The following is an 18,412-nucleotide window of genomic DNA, read 5'->3' on the forward strand; positions in this document are numbered from 1 at the left end:
TGTCCAGGAAACATGGAATATTTAATCAATGCAGAAGTACATCCAATTGGGAGTTTAAATAGATTATAGTTTTATGATTATATCTGTATTTATACAGAAACGGTAAGATACAGAAATAAAAAGCTTGGCATCAGCTGATTAAAAGTGAATTGCTCATGTTCGCGGCGCGTATATCTGTACGCACCTTTAGATAGAAGGCTACTTATAATTTTCCATGAGGTTTTCATCTAACCCATAATTTTTTCCGAGTACAGAAATCTGCACATTTAATATGAATAAATAGACAAATCCAAGGGTTGAAGAAAGGTTGTGTTCTGAATTGATAGGTCTTCACTTGAGAGTCTACACTTCTCACCAAGTAAGTTTTGCAAGATAGAAGTACAGTATGTTTAATCCAATGAACTAAACTGAGAACCATGTTCCATGGGGAATACAATATATATCACTCGTGTACGATTGGCAAAATTAGGTCATAAATTCAAGGTTGATTACTAACAGACCGTAGGGCAGATCTAATGACAGACACTTCAAGAAGCAATGTGTTACATCTCGAATTCGGAGTATGATGATTATGCATGTTGATTTGATGTTTGATGAGGTCTCCTGCACCTCATATGGGAACGCACACTGACAGACTACCAATGGCCAGACAGAGGAGCTGTAAACAACAGAATCAAATGTATGCACAGTTGTTGCATGTAAATTAGACATTGAATAGGAAGGTACAGTTGTGTTACGTGAGATGCCTCTCTATCAACAGAATGGCGACATACAATCAGACTATCTCCCTTCCATTTACACATATCACACGTCTTGAACCGCTTTCTTTGCCTCTTCGCACCTACCTTCATTGTATCAGAGTTCCTAATCTTACTAGCCTATTACCCAAGTTACTGTTTCATTTTACTCTTTTCTGGGAACAAACTGACTCATCATGAGAATATAACAATATACAATTATAAATATAGTAATATTACAAGATAATGCGAGGAAATTTGCATGCTGTGAATAGATGTATGGCGTAGAATGAATGATATAAAGTAACTCCTAAAAAATATTTTATGAAATTTTTCGGCTGTTGAACATCATGCAAGTTTGTTAATGATATTCAAATGCTTTATAATTATATCGTTCAACACACCTACATGAAACACCTAAAACCTCACTGTGGAATTCCTTGAAAAGCCCTTGAGTGAAACTTTGGTCGTGTCTCGATAGAATATCCGTAACTGCTTAATATCAGGAAAAGATCAGGTACGTGGACCTCAAAGAAGATAGTCTTCTATGTAAAGTAGAGAATAAATTCATACAGTATAATATTAAACTCGCCATAAACAATAGAGTTGAAATTTAAAATTAATTCAAAAGACTTGCGGAAGAGGCTGATAAACCTAGACCATGGAAATTGACGACAGTCATGTCACTCTCAATTATTATAAAAATCATTATAGAATCCAAGTGCAACTTACCTTTTGTAAGTTATTCACTTGTATTGTTTCGTAGTTGACGGTTCAAGAAAGTGGAGAGCTGTCTTTAAAATAAGGTGCACCCTGTCATATCAGGCATGTTACAAGAGAAGCCTAGAAGGCAGGCAGTTAGGTTGCGGGTAAGCCTACAAAGTCTATGTCGTACCTCATCCCTTGTTCCAACGATAGCTGCTGCTGAATTCGACTCAACCGAGGTAATTTCAATTTGCGCGCCGTCTATTTGGTTCTGAATGGCAGGCATCTTGTTATGACATTAGCTTGGATGTTTGAACAGAATAACAAATGAATTTTATCTAACTGGCGTGGCGAAGATGATTAATTTCAGACGGAAAGCTGTGTTCAACCCTTTCTCTCGCCATGACAAAACTCACCCCCTCCAATAGCCCCTCCCCCATCACATCTCTCCTTGTTATTCCTATTCGAATTATCCAAGTCCCTATCTGCGGATTACAACTTGGAAATTTAGCCTGGCTTTCGTCTAATACAAGTTCAAATACTTTGTGGGATGAGGTTCCTGGATGGAATGGAATGGGAGAGCATCTTGGAAGGAGAAAGAACAAAACGTCTCTTCTGCTTCTCATCAGGCTCTCTGTCTTCATCCACATTAATTTTCGGCATTCTCTTTGAATATTTAGGACGGTTACTGTAGACTTTTCTTGATCCAATTCACCACATCCCTATTTCTCATTAGAGCTTTCTCAAATTCAATCAAATTCTGTCATAATATCCTGCATTATGCATATTCTAATTAATCATGCCACTACATAATGGAAGCCATTTGTGAAGATCGTATACCTTGCAACTCTAAGTCGTCTTCAGCCTAGAGAAGAATGGAGCTCTCTGGTCTCTTCAGATCTTGAAAAGCTATTTCATGCCTTTGAGTATGGCCTGATTCTGATAGCTTTGTATAGAAGAAATTGAAAATCAAATTGACTGTGATAGAGTTTCCTTCAAACAGTTTTGAGAGCACGGTATACTGATTGGAGAAACTGAAACTTCTATGAAGAGGAAATTGAACCTGATTCATTATACTTCACAAAAAACATTTTTTCTTTTATCCGCTGAATTTTTCTGTAGCCTTTCTACGTTGTGCTTGAAATTTTAATGATCAAATTCAAATATATCTTACGATATGTGAATTTCCCAGTCAAGATTAATAACTAATGTAATTCGATTTTCTTATTAGTCTTATTCCATTGGGAATGAGATATTCCGTAAATAACTGATTAGTTATTAGTTATTTGTTCAAGTTTCAATCATCCTTCAAATTATTATTGAGCAAGATCTATGTTTTTAATCAGTTGTCGTTGTTTATACAACATGTAATTGTTAAAAACAATACAAAATAGTTGATTAAATAACATACTTTTAATGAGTTTCACTATGAATTGTGGATTTTAACCTTTATCAACATTATTTTCTAGAAGGCAGATTCCACTGCCCAATTGTCGAGCATGATGGACTGGATGGATTCATAGTCATTTTCTAAAACATGTTTTCTATACCTCATTCAGACCTCAATCCAATGTCCTGTTTACATCCCCCCTAAACATTTCACTCAGCTCTTGAAAGAGTTTTCCCTGCACACGTTAGTGCTGAACCACACTTTTAGTATCAGCTCACGTGAGGCTTTCAGTTATTCACGTTTCCATACTCTCTCACACTCCCTCTAAACTCTTCTCTGCGTTTCCACTCTCATCCTTTTCTCATCATCTATCTGTTCTCTTTGTCTCCACACGCTTTTTCATTTTACCCCCACTCTGTCACCGTTATTCTCTCTTTCTCATAGTCGCTATCTTTCTCTTTCAGCAAATCGGGCCACAGGTGCGAAAAACGTGGTTAACACCAGCACTCCGCACCCCTCTTACCCCTCCACCCAACCTCCTGAATTTCCTGACATCATCGTCAAAACATAACAGACCCCCTCACTACGGAAATTCGCGCGCTACTGCTCTGTTATTAGGGAAAACTTTCATTAAACATTTTTTATTCTACGCGCTTTGTCAACGCATTCACGGCATTCATTTTTCGTGACCTCTAATTCATAGCTGTACTGGCTTCACGTGTTCATGGAAAATATATGGGCTGTTTCTGCCTTTTTGTGTGCTTTTTTATTCGAACAACAGAATGCACTAAACTGAATTCTGTCAGGCAGAAATTGGATATTGAAATTACGTCACTTTGTTTAGAAGACTATAACTAATGTGTTTTTATGGTTAGTTTGTTGGGGAACACGCCATTGTCTGCAGGTGACATCCGATTTGTTGGTTGGCTTCATATTCTGTATGACTTTTCAAGTAATATTCTTTAAATAAATAAATAAATATGATTTTATTGCCGTTAAATTCTTAGAACAATAGGCAGAGTCAAATATTGATTACAGTAAGACAAAAGATAAAAATCAAATTTTACAGCAACTGTACATACAACATTACATTACTGAGTCTTAAAATAATACTGTAACTAAGTAAACTGTAAGTCAATTGGATTTTTCAAATACATTAATAATATTCATTTGAATGTACAAAACATATTCCTTACAGCACAACTTGAGCCTTCAGAACAATATATAAATACAAATAGAAACCTCTTAACTCTAAGCAACAATTATTTCACTCTCAAAGAACTCTTCAACACTATAAAAAGGATTTATCACAAGCCAATTCAATAATCTCGTCTTAAATTTCTTTTCTGTCTCTGATATTAAATCTGTAGGTAATTTATTGCAAATTTTTATACCAAATGTATCATAACTTTTGGCTGTTTTGGATAACCTATGATAGGGAATATCAATCCTATGACAATTTCAATTCATAGCTATGAATTTGATGCCTTAATTTTAAATTGGATGAGTTTTTTTTAACATGCAACGATACAGTATAAATGTAAAAATTCACTATTGTCATTATTCTAAGCTGGACGAAAAGAGGCTTACAGTGTGCTAGTCTATGAGAATCAGTTAAAACGCTGACCACCTTCTTTTGCAATAATAAAATATTTTCTGCATGACTACTATTTCCCCACAGTAGTATGCCATATGTTGCAATACTCTGAAAAAAGGCAAAATATATCGATCTCAAATAATTATCTGGAACAGGATTTTTCAGTTGTCTGATCAGATAAATCACTCTTGAAAGTTTGCTTGATATATAATTAATATGAGCTTCCAAATTCAAATATCTGTCAATGAATATCCCCAGAAATTTTACATCGCTTATTGCATCCACACAATCTAAGCCACCTCTAAGGGTGAAGTGCATAGTCTGTGTTTTATTCTCGTTGAGCATGAAGCCGTTAGCCCTAAACCATGTCGCTGCTTGCATCAGAGTGGTCTCAGTTAGGTTTTTAAGATTTTGAAGGTCAGTACATTTATTGATAAATGTTGTGTCATCAGCATACAGTATTGAACGGCAATTTAGAACAGCAGGAAGGTCATTTATCATAAGAATAAAAAGCAATGGCCCGAGAACTGATCCCTGTGGGACACCGAATTTTACACATGCTACATCTGATCTCTTATCTCCAATACACACCACTTGTCTACGTCCCACAAGATAAGTTTTAAATAAGCTAAGATCTGCTCCACAAATGCCATAAAATTTCAATTTATCCAGTAAGAGAGAGTGCACAACACAATCAAAAGCTTTGCTCAGGTCACAAAAGGTCACCTGAGCATACTCTTTATTTTCAAAAGCGCTCAGAATATTCTTGACTGGATGCTCTTTCCATGGCTCCAGTAGTTGACCTACCCTTAACAAATCCATTCTGAGCATTACTTATAATATTGTGCTCTTGAAGATATTCATATAACTGCCTATGCATTATGGTCTCAAGGACTTTTGAAAAACATGGCACCAATAAGATGGGACGATAGCTACCTGGAATATCTTTAGGCCCCTTCTTATAGACAGGTACAATTCTGGAAACTTTTAGCACTTCAGGAAAAACTCCATCTCTCAGGCATCTATTTATACAATATGTGAATGGATTTATAATATTATGAATAATTTTCTTCAATAGATTACTTGAAAAGCCGTAAATATCAACACTGGATGAAGCTTTGAAACTAAGTACTATATCAAGCACTTCACGTGTGGAGACTTTGTGAAATGAGAATTTGGGCTTATCCTGGTTAAGAGGGAAATTGAAGTTTTGCTCCAATAAATTAATTGCCGTTAAATTGGGCCGGTCAATCTCATCATGAACATCCATCACTGCGTCCAAGAAAAACTTATTCATTTCATTGGGTGTGAATGGAATTGGATCTTTTCGTGCCTCTTCCTGAACAGATTTTATCATTTTCCATGCGGCTTTGTACTTATTACTATTAGACTCAATTTTAGAAATGTTATATGTTTTCTTAGCTCTATTAATTAACCGCTTATATGATCTTCTAATATCTAAATATGCCTTCCTAGCTTCATCAGTATTATCTCTCCTTGAAATATCTAAATATAACAATATATATACAAAATATGTGTTTTTCATTTTCGCTAATTGCGGTGTGTACCAGTTTTTTAGTTTTGTTTTTCTTGTTTTCTTTGCGCCTTGATGACTATTCACAACTATTTTTCTTTCAGGAATGAACATATTAAAATAATAATTTATTATATTGAAAAATCTATTAAATATCTGTTCAGAGTTCAAAGAATGAGTTTCACGCACAAATTTGTTCCAGTCTACATTGGAGAGTGAATTCTTAAATAAGTCGAGATTTTCATCTGTCATTGGCCTAGTTACTACTGTCTTCCTAGTCTTTCTACCGTCCGTATTGGAACAAATATTTAAGTCAACCCATATACAATCATGGTCTGAAAAAGGAAATGCCAGAACATCACATGCAACACTGTCAATCCTGATATTTGTAAAGATATTATCCAAACATGCAGAACCTCTGGTATCCTTATTATTATGGCAGGCCAAATTGAACTGCCTTAGTAAATTCTTAAATTCATCTCATGTACCGTTGCTTTGTCCTGAACAATATCAAAATCTGAGTTAAGATCACCTCCGAATACAATAGTATAGTTTCTCCATCTAGGTCTACTAAAGAAATTCAATAAATTCTCAAGCCCTTCTAAAAAAACACTAGAGTGTGGTATATAATATGTAGGGTGTTCTTCACTGTAGCTAACATTCACGATAGCGTTCACAATAACTCATCTCAATCATAACTCATAACATTCACTCTCGAACTGTTGAAATGCAAAAATTTTCATAATGACCTGTAATGACCTACTCACTTATTCAATAAACACTTGAAACAACAAAATAATAGATGTTATAGGCAATTATTCCCCATGGCAAAGTGTCTTCTGGGAGAGCAGTTGAAAAGTAGTCTACATTGAGCTCAAATAACAAAATTACAAATCACAGAGCTTTACTGCGAAATGCATGAAAAGAAATACTTCAATATAATATAATTATAATCTTCGATGGAAACACTGCATGATACCACAAATAAGAAACAAATTATAGTCACATAGTAATGTTCAGCCAAATTTGAGATTAGTCGTTATGCGTGCTATGAATACTATTCTTTCCAGCGAATTGGATGAAAGATTATCTGAAATTATTTTGAACCTCTTAAAAACAGTTCACGGGCTAGTAGCATTCACTCTAGAACTTTTGAAATGCAAAATTTCCTATAATGACCTGTAATGACCTACTCACTTATTCAATAAACACTTGTAATTCAATACTTGTTTTACTATTCAATACTTGTTTTATTTATATATATTATCTGACGTTTTTTATGAATAACGATTTGCCTGGCTTGGCTGCAATCGGTAAATCATGAGTGCAAAAATATATAAGTCTGGTTGTGGTTTTTAGAATACAATTTAGATAAAATCCTTATAGGCTCGCTCAGTAGCTCCTGCAGTTTATTGCTCTTGGACAATTTATAGAAATCTTTGGAGTGTATCATTTCCAGAGATTTAATTATCAATGCAATATATTGCTGAGTAAACCAGCTTATTCTATTAAGAATAAAATCGGATGGTAACTTTCTTGATAATTTGATAAATAAATATGAGATTTGTCATGCATGGTATTGGGGAATTAAATAAAGGATACACCATAAAAAATTTGATACATATATTGTACGAATAAATATTGAAAACCAGATAAATATGGAAACATATAGAGCAACAAACACACACAATAAATACAAGAAAAAATATATCAAAATAAAATATCACAGACTGGTACACTACTTTTCTGCTCATTAGCACGAAACGTTACCATGTGCTTTTTTAATTCATTGATAATATGCATTTATTCGTATGCAGCTTAGGTATCGACTTGCTGTTGCTTGTCGATTCAGAAAATCTCACTTTATATCTTCTTTCCAAAAGTCATAAAATAATAAATTGATAAATCATAAATTATAAATATATTAATTTCTATAGGCTTCAGTATATTCCTCAATAATATATATATATATATCTCTTAGGGCTTAAGGTTCGGCCTCTGATGGAAGTAGATAAATCAATTTATCCAGTGAACAAGAGCTACATTATATCATTATAAATTGTTAAATAAAATCAATGATTGAGTGAGCATCTGTATTATAACATTAAAATTAAATATTCCTTTAATCTGTGCACCTTTGGATATGTAAATTTGATATAACTCTTATCCAATAAAATATATTTCTTGTACCTTCTTAAGAATTGCGCAAGTTTTATAATAATTTTCAATATTTATAACCTTTCCGACGAGCTAGCTTTTTATATTTGTTTCACTCGAAGCACTGAGGGCACCCTAACTTTATATATTTCGACAATTTATCACTCACGTCCTGAATTTTTACAAGATGTTGGCGGCGATCCGAATTTCCTGGTCGTCCTGGATTTTTGGTGTCCGAAGTCGTCTTCTCCAAGGGAATAAATAACTGTTTAAATGACTTTCGCTTTCAATGAATTCTCTGTAACGAGGAGAGTCTAAAATTTTATTGTATTTAAAATACAGGAATTTTATAGGAATAGAAAGTATTAGCATAGATTGGTTGATGCTTGAATCTATGGTATTACATAGAGTGGAAATATTATTGTTATAGAGCCATTTGATGGAGAGAAATAATAATTGGGAGAAGGATAAATTTGAAATGGACAAAATATTATTGCTGGTGCGTGAGAGGAATGAAATATATCATTGTTCATTCAGCAAAGGATAAACAAGCGTCGCAGACTAATAAGAAAAGAATAAATTGATGAAGGAAATAATATTTTAATATACAAAATATTGTTGAGCCGTAGGTGGAGTGAAAAAGCTCATTGGTCTTTTCAGCAAAGGACAAACGCCGCAGACAAATTATTAATATAATTACATAATCTATCTACTGTAACCATTGATGCCATACTATCATCCTAGAGAAGTGAGTGAATAGTGTGTTATGTGTGTAGTTAGCCCACACGCAACTGGACATTAAAGGGGCCGCTCAGTTAGGCCTACTCATGAGAGAGCCTCGTTGTGTACGTGGGTTGTGACTCGACTCGGCTGCGTCTGCTGCTTCAATTTGTTACAACATGCAATAAGGCTCTGAACTGTAGTTGGTCTTTTACTGCTGCTCCGTTGCTTTTTTGCCTGGCCAATACATTATAATAATAGTTACTCATTTCCAGTGGACTTACGACGTCAAGTTCAATATTTGGGGTCATTATACTCGAATTTACTGTCTGAACCGCACTTTAAAGATCAACGAACTATAACCTATGCTGGTCATGAAAGTTTTAGTTTTCCTGGAAGATAATTTTATGCTTGTCTCATGGGCGTTGGAATGAGTCATCATTAACAATCTGTATTAAAGCTCAATCAATGTGATATTTTCATTTAATTCCATACAATTTTCATAACTATCCTAGATATTAAATTGCATATAAATATCCTAGTATTGAAATATCCAGTTCAGGATAAATAGTGGTTGCACACCCCTCTATATTCTCCTTATTCGATTTAAATTCAGTTATTGTCTGAGCCCAACAAGTGTGATCAAAAGAAGATATTCTCATCTCTCCAAGTCAGCTGATTTCATTCCACTATAATATACCTATAATATTATTATAGGTAAAATGCACGCAAACACATGATTTACTGTAACTAGGTACTGAATGGTAACTACTGTTTTGAAACTAAATGGTAAAGCTATAAAATTCTGAAAATTACTGCAAATTTTACTCTCTATGTAATTTGAAATAGGTTACTCATTTTCCCCGGATAACTGATGATCCTAAGGGCTTTTCCCATCCAGCCTATATTTGATAAATAGTTATTTGTATATCTAGAGTGAAAAGTACTGTTTTTTCTCCCTGAGGGAAAAGTTTCAAGCCTGAGGCGAAGCCGAAGGCAACAATTTTCCTGAGGATGAAAAAATATTTTTCACTTGTGATGTACACAACATTCTTCTTCCACGTACATTTTTTATAAGAACTGCAAATGAAATAATTTTTAAAAACTTACATGACCAGTAAAATGTGTTACAACATAACCTAAAAATTGAATAGCTGGCTTGTAATCACACAGTTCACCGCCGACAGCGCTATGCGCTATCTGTCGCCAAAGTTTTAACAACAATGGCCGACTCGACTACAACTACTATGATGTAGTTCCCGTTTCAAATTTATTATTTAATGGAGAATATTCGTTGGCTGGTATTTTGAATAACATGGAGTAGGCTATGAAAAAAAATTATACATTTTTATAGTATACTGATATGAAGTTTGTAATAATTTTAGCATGAAACATATATTTCATATATTGATCATGAGATGTCTGGTTGAGGTATCTGAGCTTAGACCTTCTAACCTATTTAAAATGTAATTTTTTAAAATAGAGATGCTTCCCATGCTATTTGAATGAAGCTACCTTTACGCTCTAGGGAGTTTTTCTGTTTTTTCCTCCCGTGAGCGAAAATGTGACACTTTAGTATTATGTTTCAGGGAGTAAAGTATGCTCTTTGGACAGTAAGTGGAAGAAAAATAATTTTAGGAATAAAATATGAATATTCTATATCAATGACTATGATATATATAGATATAAATTGATTTATTCTTATGGCTTTTATAGGCAGAGAGATCCTTTTGGATGTGCTGCCTTGCCATATTACCCAATGTCACTTCCTAGCAACACTCAAGCTTATAGGTTATGTAATGGGTTCTTCATGTTTTCTCACTAAAAACTTGCTCTTCCACTTCCTGAGTTTCTATTTTATAAAGTTTAAAATCAAGAAAACTATCTTCAAACACAAAATCACATTTGAAAAGCAAACAAATATAAAAATATTGATTATAATATTGAACAAATATATAAATGAAGATTAATGATTGAAGAATGACATAGAATATTCAGAATCCCAACTATTTTAAGATTATTGGGAATTTTTATTCTTCTACCTCATTTTCATTGTGCTTAAACTTGAACGTCAATTATTTTATAGTATTTCAAATTGAAAATTTGTCCTGACTTCTTGTTCAACTCAAGATCAGTTTGGCAGATGAGGAATTCACGTTATCTCTATTTATAATATCAAATAGAACAATTCCAGGGAAGACCGTGTGTCTGAAAGTCTGAATATTTTCCCAATTATGGTTATTCTGGTGATTAATCAATCAAATTACATATTTGGAAATAATTTAATAATTGTAAGGGAATTCGTGATGCATTTTCTCTTCCACTGCTTAACTATAATAGATTCTATAACTACTTCATACAGATTGAGTGGGCAGTAGTTTACATGATTTCTTATTCTAGGAACGAGCTACTGTTCAGCACAGCCGGTTATTTGAGTGAACGCCCATTGCATCGCCCATCGCCCATCGCCCATCGCCCATATCCTCGAGTATAGGAAACGCAAGGCGGTGATCTCTCCTTTCTGTCCGTGTGGGCTTGTCAGTTCATTGACCTATCACGACCTCTGTCAACATTGTTTACGAAAAATAATACGCTTCAGAATACAAACAATGCTTATTGATTGCCACCAGCCACATAAGTACACGGCATTCGGCGCGATACAAGGAAGTTTCAGTTCAATGATGGATTGTGATAAATACCCTGAAGGGGATTTCCGAGAAATAGAGCTTCTAAACATATTGGGAGATTGTTATAGAGATATATTGGTTAGGCAAAGAGTATTTCAGATAAAAAGAGGATAAGAGGAGGATATTAGATGAGAGAGAGATTCCCGAAGGATGATTGTGTCTATCTGATAGATAAATGTACACAAATACATAAATTCTATTCTAATACATTTGAGTTACTTTCCAACTTCCTTCCATCATCCCAATTTAAAATGAATGCTCATCCAAGAAAATATTTCCATTCATGCAGATGATATAACTGTTACAAAAACTTACATGCCTGGAATAATATATTCTCATGGAATAGGACTTTTGTCAACAAGTAGAAACATAGTAGGTGTGGATCTGTGGATGGTAGATAAACTTCAACTTTTAAAAAGATAATGATGTTCGAAATAAATTATTCAAATTATTTGAATTGAATGAATGAGCCCACTCTTAATCTTTATCTGTGTTTTTTTTCATAATTGATCCATACACTTACGTTGCACGTATTTTCGAATCGATATCAAACATTGATCAATTATTTTCTCTGTGCTGTTATCTGATTCGAGATTAAAATTGATTTTGGTTCGGTCAACCCAGAATGAGGACATCAAGTTACTTATTCTCTCGAAATAGGGAGATGTAAAAAATTCAGTGATCAACAAGGGATCTCTTATGATATGAGCTCCAGGAATGAAGCATCTCTGTGTGGTTCTTTTTTGTTGAGGATAAAAATAACCAAAATGAACATTAAACTTGAAGATGTATATAAATCTATAAATGTGTACTGAAGAGAGTACTGACTATTCTCACAAAAACATCAGTCTGTTTAGTAGATGAAATGTACTAAAATAGCATCAGTGTTCGTTGACCTGTAAAACCGAACGAAAAACAATATTCCAACACTTGAGATACAAAATCATGGTTTTATAAGAAAGATAAAAGCGGGGTTTTCAGATGATGAAGATGCTGGAACTAATGACTGGTTTTATTACAATGGATTTGAGTCATAATGCGTGGCATCACCAATCATTGTCTCCTCTGTCTATGATTAGACCGTATAAAATATTCTTGGATTCTGTATTTCTATGAAAAAACAAGACTTACCTCTTCAAATCGAGCATCACCGTGTTAAAAGCTATAGATATTAACATGTTTGCCTGGCAGAAACGTCTATACCGGCGGTGAAGTTATTTTAGAAATATCATATAATATTTGTTTGGTCTCCTGGTTCTGGATTCCAAGTTTACTTATACCCATTCCAGTTACTATTACTTACTAGCTATGGATAAGAATAATTTCTCTTTACATTGGAAATTAATAGTTTTTAATCCACTCATTGAATTTAAAGACATGAAAAGTCTGAAAAGAATCGATATTACTTCTGATTAATCTAATACCTTGAATATGAATAATTTTCACTTTATCAAGAATTTTCATTTGTGGAAATGTAATCTAAGGTGATAAATATGTCGCAGTCGAAAATTGATGATTTAAAGGTAGAACATCTTCTATAACCATTTTTAATGTCTGAGAAGAATAAGAGTTGTGAAGTTTGATGTGTCTTGATAGTATGTTAGATAATTTAGTTCGAGTAAATTATTACTTATTTCAGAATCTTGATAATCGCTATTTCTGCTTATTTTGTACTTTCTTCATGATAGATTATCCAACCCCTGATATTTTATGATCAGCTTGGTTAAAGAAGAAATTTTTAGCCCAATTGGAATGAATGATGCATCATCCACCATGGACTACGTTAGTAAAACCTGTTCCGGTGTTCACCACTTCCTCGGTCTTCTGATGTCTCTTTTACCATCCAACTGCAACGTCCAAGCTTGTAGTGGAAGACGCTTTGGTGACATACGGCACAAGTGATTCGTATACTTCAATCTGTATTGTTTTATTATTTTTGCACATTACAATCACTTCGGATTGTTTCATATTTCATGTGATCTCATCTCGAGTATCCTTGAATGCTCCGTATTCTTATTCTTCTGTGTAGAGTGAATGATTTTCCACTGTAATTTATTATTTGAGGGAACGCTGATTCCATCAACCAGACTAAAGAGATAATGAATGCATAACACTAGACAGCATTCGTGGTTCATTTGGGGAATAAAAAATTTCAAGGCAGGCAATTTAGAAGCTGGGAATGGAGCGTAAAGCGTAGGCAAAGCAAACTGAGAGAGTGCTGTGGTCGAGCTCCTAGATAAATTACGGGCACAGGGCTGCCGGCTCGCATTTAGCTTTGAAGTGTGGTTACGTCGCTTCGTATGCTGATCGATTCTCCTGAGGGAGAGAGAGTTAGAACAACGGCGAAGAATGAGTGGGTGCTAGTGATGGATGGAGTGAGTGAGGAAATGGAGAATGAATGAGTTTGAAACAGGAAGGAAAGACTCCAGCTGGGAAGTTCCAAAACTGACCCACTTCTGGAGGTGGTGGTCCCTTGCGAAACGCATAGCATAGCATCTAACCGGCTGCTAGATCGTATTGGAAATTCCGTGAATCCTTTGCAGCTCCCTCCGCTGCTGCTTTGGCTAACCGAATTTCCTCCTTCCTTCATTCCCCCTCTAGTTCCATCCATACACCCCCACCCCAACCAACATCCATAACAATGCCATCGGAATTATTATTGTTCCTACGCCATGTATTCAGATTTATTCAAAACCGCCTACTACGAAACTTGTCGTAAAACCCCTCTCGGTCAAGTCCTTGGTCATTTGTTGTTGCATTGTACGTGTCCAGTTTAGTATGTGGTGGTGGCCAGCTGGAGATATCTAATATGATTATCATAAAGTTTACTGTGGGCTAATAAAATTTGGGTTTCCACTAGAAAGTTTGATCGTCGAAATTCCTGCAAACGTTGTTGCTGTTTGACCTAAATTAATGTTCAGCTCAGGCTTATAATTATTTGGCGTTCTTCCGTTGTTGTCAGCTGGACAAATGTTCCAACCACAATATATTGTCTGTTGCAGATAAATTGAAGCCTATTCAAATCTATTGAAAATTCTTGTATAAATGTCAATTAGAACCAATTGAGCCGAGTTTCGAGAAAAATGAACACCTCATTCTTCTCAGCTCGTCAAGGCGGTTCAAAATCATGTATCATAAACAAATAGAAATTTTCTCCTTGAGTGTATTTTTACCCATATTTACATTCACAAAAAATTGCCAATTTCTATATTCAAAACTGTGTATCTCGGTAACCCGATACGATACAAAATAATACTTGGTCTTGATTTGAAGAACAGAATCTCCTCTTTCGTGTGAGGTGAATTATTTTTGTAAAAATACGCGGTGTCCCACGAAGAGGTTTACACGTTTAATTTTATATTACGTGCCCATTCATGCACCGAACTTTTTCAAATTTAACACAGTTTACAAAGTAGGTTCCAAAAATATTCTGGGAAAATTTCAGCTCCCTAATTTTCGTAGGAACAAAATGGCGGCATATTGAAAATTTTACCACTATAAAAACTAGTGCCGCCATTTTGTTTCTACGAAGGTTAGGGAGCTGAAATTTTCCCAGAATATTTTTTTATTTGTAGAACCTACTTTGTAAACTGTGTAAAATTTAAAAAATATTGGTGCATGAATGGGCACGTAATATAGAATTAAAAGTGTGAACCTCTTCGTGGGACACCGTGTATAATATTATGAAGTAAAATATCGCATTTCCTCATTTTCACAGTCTCGACAGTTTTTCGATAATAAACAGTAATGCAAGATGGATTTAAGCCAACGCAGCTTGTAGAGCATATAATTCTCTGTCATTTGAGACCAATTGAAATTTTCTATGATGTATCGTACTCGTTTGAGAGACTCTTGAATAACAGTAAAATCGCAGAAAAAATAAAGAAAAAAATCATTTTTTTCAATTGGCTGTAACTTTAGAACGGTATTTAAATCAGGAGTATGATTCATGGAAGCGAAAAGAGGAGCAACTTCTGTACAACCTCGACTACTTCTTGGATTTTTTATCTGAAGTGTTTCACAAGATATGCTACTTTGAATATGCGAGACTGTAATTGAGAAAAATATCTTAAATTTCTCGCATTTTCAAAGTGCGTATCTTGTGAAACACTTCGGATAAAAAATCCAAGAAGTATAGTCCAGGCAATGAATGCTCAAAAAAGGGTATAGATGGAAATGTTTGGAAGACAATTTTTGACCCCGCAGTTCTGTTTAGGAGGTAAGCATATCAAAAGTCCCCACCCCTACCCACTGTGCTGAGGGAGTGAGGGTGGTTTAAAGGTACCATTTCTTGGCTTCTCGCATAAAACTCAAAAACTATGTATCCTAAGGACTTTACTGTCATATAACAAATTAAAGCTTACATAATTTCGTACAATATTCATCCTTCAACTTATTTCATATCATCTCTAGTTTTCGAGATATCCGCTCTTGAATGTGTGACATTTTTGAAAAAACACGTTTGCTACCAATTTGTTTCTATTTTTTCTCCTATAACATTTTCAAAATCGACGGAAAAAATCCATGCTGATTATGAGCTTATAGAGCATTAAATTCTCTTCAATTTTATGTATAATGTTCCACATTTACGAATTTCCCTATACATTTTGCAGGAGCTTTAGTGTTGAGTGTGAAATCTCCATTTTTGCAACAATAGACCAATTGACAAAGGAATTTGGAGGGAATGTTTTAAACAAATTTTTGACTTTGCAGCTTTGTTGAGACTAGTTAGGAGGAGAACATATCAAAAGTCCCCATTCCTAACTTATGTTCTAAGAGGATGAGGGTAGTTTAAAAATTGCATTTTTCAGCGTTTTGCTTCGACGCTCATATCTTGAGAACAATGCGTTCAATCGACATAACTAACTGTTTTAAAATAAAGCTTGATAAATTCTCTACACTTTTTGTTCAGTAGAATTTTGTAATATTCTCAACAGTACCCGACATATTCGCTCTTGAAGGTGTGTAATTGTTAAAACAGCAGTTTTTCATCCAATGTTAAGCTGTTTCAGGGTTTATAACTCTCCAACAATGCATCATAAAAACTTATGCTTATAGTAGGTTTGTAGAACATTGAATTCTCTTTGAAATTATGTATTATTTCACCATTCAAAGTTTTCCTTTCATTGTTATAGCAGCTTCAATGTAGGGGGTGAAATATTCATTGCTGCAACTCTTCATCTCAGCATTGATCAAACACCAGATTTATATGCGTTTATGTCGATTTGTTGAACTCACCTCTGATAGCAGTTGGGTTTGTGATACAGCAGTTACAGATCCCGTAAATTAAGTGTTCATAGTTTGTTGTGGGTTTGTTAGGTTGTGCTTGTTCAATGACGCGTATAATAACGTTAAAATAATCTTATTATTTCAACTCTGGAAGTGCGAGTATGTTCTGAAGATTTATTTTCCACTCGTTACATTTATTGTTTTCTATTTACATACTACAATTCAAAACAGTTGTGATCAATACTAACTACAATACAATAAAATTGATTTCCATTTTTCCAATTGACTAAAATAAATAACTCAACAGATAAAATTATTAGATGATTCCCTATGACTCACTTGTATGACTCTCTTGTGAGAGATTAAACGGATTTATTTATGATTGTTAGAACAATCATTCAAAACGCAGGCCGATTGATTTTTAATATTATTGTATGAATGTAGAGTAGTCAACATCAACGTTCACTTGTAATGCTTGTTCAGTTTCACAAATTACAGTACATAACTGACATATTTCTCAAGAACAAAGTTCGTTTGTGCTGGCAAACAACGGGAGCAAGTTCTAGGAAACTTTTCTTGAGTCCCATGGGAATCGATAAGAGCGAGGCGACAGGTCGCGACATGGGAATAGCGGCCAAGATTGATGATGAAAATTCGGAACGTTAGTGATGCCTGCAGCCTGTATGCGACTGCACGACACCCGACTTGTTTCACGTGTAATTTCTCTGTTCCCCTTTTAACTCTTCCGCCATCTATCCACATCTTTTCCCCCTCAGGCATGTTCCCCAAGGATATTACACGCAACTATGCAAATTTGATACTTTAATTAAGCATCGCACGCTCGCAAATCAGCTGGGACTTTGATTTTGGGGGAATTTTCTGGCTTCTAGCAAACCGAATCTGTTATCTTATTAAATTTTTGATGACTTGATGAGGAAACTTCCTGAAATTCGGGTTCTTATCATAATTGATAAGGATACTTGACGTTAGAGTGGAGTTTCTATGATGAGATATTTCGAACATTGTATCAGATTTTACCAAACTTTCCCTCTTCTAATGATCAACTTTCAATAAACTTTTCAATAAAATCCGTTTTTTGCATCCTCACTTTATATTCGGGGTTCTCTATCCATCTAGTCAGGAACACCGAAACCTTAGCTGACTATAATTATTGTTTACAAATCTTTACTTCCATAATACAACAGGAAGACTATCAGCCTACACATTTCCTAGATTGAATAATTTATTAGTCAGCAAAAATATAATACAAAGCAGTGTAAAATTACAAATGTCCTGTTAATGCTCTCAGTTGACTGCTCTTCTAGTCTTGATCAATCTTCAGTTTGACAGGCATCAGTGTTTATTGATAATATGTAGTGAGTGATTGCCACTTACTTGAACTCTGAAGGTTTGTGTATTTGAATTCTCATCAATTCAATTTTTCTTTTTCAGGATATTGATGTCTCGGAGAGCTCCTAATAAAAGGTAATGATGAATATTACTCAAAATTAATGTTTTTTTTTCATTTTGGAGTCCATATAAGTTATTATGTTGTTCATGAGCAATGAAAAAAAAACTATATCAGTGACATTATTTCGCTTGATCTTTAGTAGAACTCCAGGATACTACTTAGTAGACTATTCAAACATCCAATGT

At 34.5% G+C, this 18,412-nt stretch overlaps 1 protein-coding gene across 2 annotated transcripts in view; it reads left to right on the forward strand.

Annotated features, from left to right (window-relative positions):
- The window catches only part of LOC111059742, a 347,934-nt gene that overhangs the window by 76,446 nt on the left and 253,076 nt on the right, over window positions 1-18,412 (forward strand). For both annotated transcript variants that reach the window (XM_039423651.1, XM_039423652.1), the window contains exon 3: window positions 18,209-18,241. In XM_039423651.1, the coding sequence (XP_039279585.1) occupies window positions 18,216-18,241 (26 nt within the window). In that variant the 5' untranslated portion in view covers window positions 18,209-18,215. The remainder of the gene's footprint in view (window positions 1-18,208; window positions 18,242-18,412) is intronic.

The sequence above is a fragment of the Nilaparvata lugens genome, chromosome 3 (assembly GCF_014356525.2).
Source record: "Nilaparvata lugens isolate BPH chromosome 3, ASM1435652v1, whole genome shotgun sequence".
NCBI lineage: Eukaryota > Metazoa > Arthropoda > Insecta > Hemiptera > Delphacidae > Nilaparvata > Nilaparvata lugens.